Raw genomic sequence first — 6,947 nt, forward strand, 5'->3', positions numbered from 1 at the left:
CACACAAACATCATTTACACAGAACACAAATGGCCCTTGAATAAGCCTGTGGGAGGCACATCAACTATAACAGAATAGTTATGTTATTAATTTCCCGCAGACTTATAAAACAGAAAAAAAAGACTTCCTAGAAATAACAAGTCACTTAATGAACACCACCAAAAACTAAAGACCCTGCTCCGCTGATTATTTTAAAACCGGTGATTCATTACCAGTCTGTCTGAGGAAGTGATGTTTGACACGAGCATGTAGTGGGTCATTTAATTATGGGTGATATGACATCCATGAGGCCAGCTTTAATGTGAGAGGTCTGACTGCTCTCTGACTGTCAGTAATGACTAATTTCTGTCTCACTGTTACACCAGTGGGAACAAGTTAAAGACAAATACCAAAGAATAGAAAATTATGTCATAGGGTGTTGGACAGCACATGAACAGAGAAAACATGAATTCTTCACAGATTACAACACATCATCTGGATTTGAACTTTTTCCCAGTGCAGGCCTGGAAAATAAGATTAAACTGCGCTGTATTTCAAAACAAAGGGATATTTCACCCAAAATGAGAATTGCGTCATAGTTTACCCATCCTCATGTCATTCCCGAAACCGAATGACTTTATTTGTTCCCTGGAACACAAAAGGAGTTATTCGGAAGACAGTGATGGTCACTGATTCCCAAACACTATAAAAAGCATCATAAAGGTTGTCCGTACAACTATATACCAAGCCTTGTTCAATCAAAAAAACGTTGAATATTCATTGATTGTTCTTTATTCATTATATCCAGTGAGTTCACTCAATGAATCAGTCTGATTCAACATCTGGACTTATTTTGTGAATTTGATTACTATTTCGAGATCGTCTCAAAAGAATGATGTTCGAACAAATCAGGAATTGCTACTTGTTAAAGAGAGCTATGGAGCATGTCAAGATTATCCATCATATGATTTCAGAAAACTTGGTAATAATCTTCTTACATTTATATTGTTTTTTTTGTCCGTTTTTTGAAGCTTGAAACTTTAGTCCCCATTAATAATTTTTTTCACATGCTCCACAGAAGAAAACATCATGGGTTTGGAATGAAATAAGGGGGATCGTAAATTATGACACTTTTTAATTTTAGGGGAAACTTTTATGGTTATCTATATTAGAATTTTTTGAATTTGATTTTAGTTGGTTCAGCTCAGAATTAGTGGGGATGGAAAATGAGAGTCAGTGACAGTGGGTGGACAGACCTGGATGTCCTGTCTTTCATGTGAAGTCCCTGGTTTCGACTTACATCCTTAAATAAGAAGACAACAGGCTGCCGTGACAACAGCCCCTGGCAACTGGTCTATAGGGTGCACACAGCCTTAAAGAAGCCTTCTTTAACCATAAATCTGGAAAAACAATCAGTAACCATGGCGTACTACTATGTCTTGTAATTCAGAATTAAAATAGTGCATGTGTATTTACAAACCCTTATTAAAACTCAAATTTAAACCAACGCAAGAACAGATTTTTTATTGTTTGTCAACAATATAAAACCTTTGTCTATCCCCTATTGCACCTGTCTCCTATTACAACTGCTCTAGGAGACATAAACATCCACAACCATATCAACATTCAAACCTATTATGTGTAACCAGGATTTTCCACACAGCCCTTCCCTTAACCACAAATCGTAATACACACATTGGAATCTATCATATATTCATCCAATTGTTTCTTTACAAATTGCACTACAGTTAAAACAATCACACTAAAGGCACAAAATTCATTGTACCATCACACACAAACTACATAATGTATGAAGATATACAATTTAACCTAGTGTCTTTTCAAGTTGAAAACTGATAGTTTAAGTCACAAACAGGAAGGAAAAAGGACCAACATTTTTCTATTAGAGCTGTGGTACTATGGCAAGCCACAATTAATATTTAGTCCACACAACTAACTTAAGCAGCTATTTTAATACTAATCATAATAATTTTTAATTACTAGTAGATAAGCCAACAATGACTGTGATCTGTTGACCAAGTAACTATTCCATAGATCTGTGGTTCATATATCAACTGTTAAACTCCAGGTAGTATATGCTAACCGTTACTCAAAAACTTGAATATATACTAGTCATGATTTGATTATTCAAAAGAAACTAAGTACTAAAATAATTTCTAGATAAACTGGAAAAGGGAACTAGCAACAATTAGTATACATTTGAGTTGCGTTGAAAAGTACTATTATATATATATATATATATATATATATATATATATATATATATATATATATATATATATATATATATTATATAACATTCAAGTGCTGTTGACTAACTTAAATACTAGTCACTCCTGAAATAAGTACTAGCACATTATGAACACTTTGTTTAGATCCTTTTTACTGGGGCACAAGAAACAGTAAATTACCTCTGTGCCCCACCAAAAAGATACAAATTATAAATCTATATATTAACTTGAAAATAAATTTTCCTGATAATATATCAGCATGTTGTTTTCTCCCAGCACTTTAGAATCAGTTTAGCACTGTTTTGATCGAATTTTATAGAATACTTATTTTATAATTAAACAAATGGAGTGCTGGCTGATGTAGACATTTACCTACTACCCACTCTAATCTTCTATGGTTTGTCACCGATGAAGCACTTTATTATGTGTGCGGTTTGACTCTGTGCTGCTGGTAAAGACAAGTTCTATAAATATATCCATAAACAATATATATATATAAAAAAAAAAAGGTATCACAGAGCCTGAATTGAAATGCTAGAAATAACCCCAAATAAGAAACCGCCTAAAGGTTAAAACGGCTTGCCATAAAGAGTCCTGTCGACAATTCTTCGGTAAACATGCGAATCTGAATTCCCTTCGGTATTAAAGGGTGATATTAAATAAAACCCTAAATCATTTGGTTATTTAATGTATTTAAGCTCAGAATTAAATGTAAAGCACCTCTCTGTGATTTATATCACCGAGGCGTTAAGGTGAACACATCTGAAGCCAGCGCGGCCACTGAATATCACTTACCGTAGACCCGCACCCATCCCTGCTGCTGGCAAAACGAGTCCATCAAAATCCCATCGACCACTGGGTCTAAAGAAATCCTGCCTCCCTGAATCGAGCCCACGTCGCCAGCGGTTACTGAATCCGTTTCCATGCTCGATACACCTCCACGGTAACGTCCAGGTAAAGACTCCAGTCCCGGTGGATTTCAACGCGCGTGGCAGGAGATCCTCAGTCACAATGTTTCCGCTTGTTTGTGTTGGTTTAATATCCGTCCATATAGATAAAAATAGTTTAAATAAACCCGAATAAACTAGCGACAGTAGTACGACAATGTTCAAACTAAACGTTTGGAGTTTCCCATATTTGTCTTCGTTTCACAGTTGGAATATATCAATTATGTACGCACGATTCTAGTCTATGTTTACATTACAGAGCACTGTAGCCACGCAGTCGGCAAAAACACAATAAAATAAGGAAATACGGATAAATAAAAAGAGAAGCTTTTATAGTGTAAACACTTATAAAACCTAAAACATACGAAAGTGCAAAGTTTAGATCACCCTTTTCTTAAGACAGAATCAGCAGCCAAAAGTAAAAACAGAAGCAACAAGCAGCAGTTCTTGAAGTTATATCCGGATGGACCGCTGTTTCTTGAGTGTGTCCATGAATGAATCCAGGCGTCGGTTTTCCTGGATCGACGGCAGGAGTTTACTGCATTGTGTTTGCGTCAGTAATCACCAAATTAACAGCAAGTACCGGTTTATTGTTCTGTCGTCCACTTTACGCGTGAGTCGTTGTTTGGGACTCCCTCCCTTCTTCCCGGTCCTGTGGTGAGGACAGACAGCCCTTTTCACACTTCCAAATCCAAACCGCTTTTCCAGCTCAATCACATGTCATTGCCAGCCTGTGCGCTGGGATTCAGGGAAAACTAGACGATGACCGAGTGACTCGATCAACACGAATTTATGTTTTAAACCGCTTCAGACATCAATTAAAATTCATTATTTTTTTTTAGAAATATTATTTATTTGTTACATTTTAAATAAGGACGAATTGAGATAGCATCGATCGATATTGTAAGACAGATATTAAATGATTATCGAGTCTTTGAGACATCTGCTGGTTAACCTCGTGCAGTAATGTCATAATGTATTTAAGTTGATTTGACATTAATAGGCGTTGTATTTTGTTCTTGAATAACACGTTTTGTAGACATTAGACTGACTTAAGACAATATTTGCGATACTGAGAAATAATTTTGCTAACCACGAAATGCGGCCTCTGTCTCCATCTAGTGTTTATAAAGCGCACCACAAGAACATCAGCCAACAGCTCTGCTAAAAAAAAATTGTCTGACACAGTAATTTTTTTCTTGTTTATCTGACCTTGATTCTCTTTATCAGTTAATAATTGAAAATTGTGCAATACATGTTCTAAAGTAAACATTCATTAAACAGCAGTTAAAAGCTTTCTTTTTTCAGATAAAATAGTGTTGCAATTCTGTGTCAGGAATCATACAATATTTATTTTAGGGTCTAATTATTAATATTTGAAAAGTCTAAATGCAGAAGATGTATTGAGTTAATGTAACCAATTTTTTGTCATTTGAACGACATAATGCATCCGTGCAATGAAGTTCTAAGGCTTTCTTGTCTTTACTGTGGCTTCAGCTGTGAATAAATAAGAAACAAAAAACTTCATTTAGATAATAAAAAAATAAAACATAAATATATCAAACATTTGTTTGGCAGGAATGTGCTAGGGTAAAGGGATAGTTCACCCAAAAATGAAAATTACTCCGTGATTTACTCACCCTCAAGACATCCTTGAGGTGTAATTTTCATTTTCAGGTGAACTATCCCTTTAAATGAAAAAATTGTACATTAATAATGCACTGATCACTTTTCACTTTCACTGACTGATACTCAATGCCGTAAAATACCAAGATGTTCTTTGTAGATTTACATCAGTTCTCACATTGTGTGTTAAGCTTGAGCAGAACAGGTGCCAGTATGTCTTCGAGGTGCTTCTTCTGTTCGATGAAGTCTTGAATTGTTGCATTTTTGGTGTTGTGTATCCAGTCAGATTTTGCCAAACAGGTGTTCATACACACGGTCTAGCAACACACAAACATTGATTAGGAAACTTGTACTTTTGCATTTACTAAAAAGGTAAGGCTATCTGAAACAATTTCATTAAGGATATATTACTAATAATTAATTACCTTGTCCTCTTTATTGAGCTTCCCTTGAACTTTCTCTGGATCAGCTATAATGTTTCTGATATCTTCTACTAATGCTTGCAAACTTTGTTTGGCCTCTGTTAGGAAAAAAAAAAAATTATTGGCCTTAATCATAACAAGATTGGACTCTAGCATAATGTGTTGAAATGTATCTCTTTCCTACCAGCCCATGCCAGATACTCTGCACAGTCCAGTTTGTGATAACGCCGGGCCACATCAACAGCCTTCTCTCCCCGGAAACTGATCGCTTGGAAATCAGCCTTGAGCTCAACCAAAGTTTTTAAAGTGTCCAGCTGACCCCACATGGCAGAATAATGCAATGCTGAGTAGCCTACAGCACCAATGAACCATCAACCATTATTTATCATCAGACTGTTTTGCAGTGCAACAACTTGTAAATACTGTTACTGTACGTACACTTTTCAAGCTTAGAAATATCTTAATGAAATTTGAAAAATAATTAAAAAAGACAATTTTAAAATAGAAACAAATGGTATATAATTAAAAGGGAAATGCCAAAGTTTTCAATAAACAATATTACTTTAAATCTAGCACACTTATTTATATTAAATATGTTAGGCTTATTGTCTTCCGGTTGATTTGACCAGCAAGGATCCAGCTCAGGCCAGTAAACCGCTTCAGGCTTTAGTTTTAGCAGTAATTTGGTGTCTTGTTAGGCTAAATTAACTACACATCTACAACAGCTTTTACTGTAGGTGTTAAAGTGGACAAGCTTTAGGTATTTTAATTACAAGTAATGTTGCTGGGTTATTACCGCGCGCCGTGAGATTATTGACGTCAGCGCCGTTCCGCACGAGCTCGCGCACTATTCGGCTCCGTCCGAGTGTACACGCAGCAAACAGCGCATTTCTACCAGCCTCATCTTTTTCCCACAAAATATTCTCTGATTGCTGAGTATCGTGGGCGCTCTTGCTTTCCAAAAGACTCGTAAGTCCCTCTAAATCATCATCTAAAGCACATAAAAGTACAGTTTTCTCCTCAGTTGACCGCATCGTGCTGAAGAGTGATGGTGTGTTTCGCTGTCTCTATGGCAACCGGACTGTTTTAATGTCATTACTGTTATTGGCCACAAGATGTCGCTGTTGCTGAAATAAGAAGAGCCGATGCTCTGAGCTGAACAGTTAAATAAAGTAGAAACACGTAACCTTTATTTATAGCTGTGGAAATAAATAAGTGTGAAAATAAATAAATATAATTATCAAATTAGAAACCCAAAACTATTTTATTATTCAGCTGCAATATTAGACACGAATATTATTTATTTATAACAAGCTAACTAATGTTGGATCATTATAAAATACCATATTTTACCATTTTTTTTTAAATTATACTATTTTTTAAAAATGAAAGGAAAGCCACTGAATGGCTACGACTTCTCCATGTAAATTACATTAGGCCTGTCATCTGACAACTAAATGGACTGACACTGAAAAGAAAGATACTAATCAAGATAAAATATGCATTTGAAGTCATGTATTTTGATTCTACGAAATGAAAAGTAAACTCTAATCGATGATATATTAGTACAGTATCTGGGTAAATGTACTATCCACTTTATTTAGTTTATATGCAAATATGTTTTTCAGTGAGAGGACGAGGGGAAAAAACTAGGAACTGGACATTTCTTGTGGTAAATTTATTTGATATATTTCATTTAAAAAGGGAAACGTCATTAGATG

General features: G+C 35.4%; 2 protein-coding genes across 3 annotated transcripts in view; both read right to left on the reverse strand.

The window, feature by feature from the left end:
- LOC113119104 (ras GTPase-activating protein nGAP-like) overlaps positions 1–3,906 on the reverse strand; it is a 72,538-nt gene extending 68,632 nt beyond the window's left edge. Inside the window, exon 1 of the mRNA XM_026288344.1 lies at positions 3,027–3,906. Within this exon, the coding sequence (XP_026144129.1) occupies positions 3,027–3,156 (130 nt within the window). The 5' untranslated portion in view covers positions 3,157–3,906. The remainder of the gene's footprint in view (positions 1–3,026) is intronic.
- A 152-nt stretch (positions 3,907–4,058) lies between these two features.
- ankrd45 (ankyrin repeat domain 45) lies at positions 4,059–6,264 on the reverse strand. Of its 2 annotated transcripts, none has more exons than XM_026275257.1 (5): positions 6,023–6,264; positions 5,411–5,578; positions 5,230–5,324; positions 4,983–5,121; positions 4,059–4,675 (listed from the first exon to the last, which is right to left on the reverse strand). In XM_026275257.1, exons 1-5 carry the CDS (start codon positions 6,258–6,260, stop codon positions 4,644–4,646), a joined length of 672 nt encoding a protein of 223 aa, XP_026131042.1. In that variant the 5' UTR covers positions 6,261–6,264; the 3' UTR covers positions 4,059–4,643. The 2 variants fall into 2 exon arrangements, with proteins under 2 accessions (XP_026131042.1, XP_026131048.1); XM_026275263.1 differs by having other exon boundaries at positions 4,971–5,121.
- Between the last annotated feature and the right edge of the window lie 683 nt (positions 6,265–6,947).

Source organism: Carassius auratus, chromosome 2, assembly GCF_003368295.1.
Source record: "Carassius auratus strain Wakin chromosome 2, ASM336829v1, whole genome shotgun sequence".
In the NCBI taxonomy this organism is placed as follows: domain Eukaryota; kingdom Metazoa; phylum Chordata; class Actinopteri; order Cypriniformes; family Cyprinidae; genus Carassius; species Carassius auratus.

Excerpts from the sequence above, each read along its gene's own strand:
- ankrd45 (XM_026275257.1), bottom strand. The coding sequence starts at position 6,260 with ATGCGGTCAACTGAGGAGAAAACTGTACTTTTATGTGCTTTAGATGAT. Across the intron at positions 5,122-5,229 it reads AGCTCAATAAAGAGGACAAG|ACCGTGTGTATGAACACCTG; the intron begins GTAATTAATTAT and ends GTGTGTTGCTAG. Across the intron at positions 4,676-4,982 it reads GCTCAAGCTTAACACACAAT|CTGAAGCCACAGTAAAGACA; the intron begins GTGAGAACTGAT and ends ATTTATTCACAG.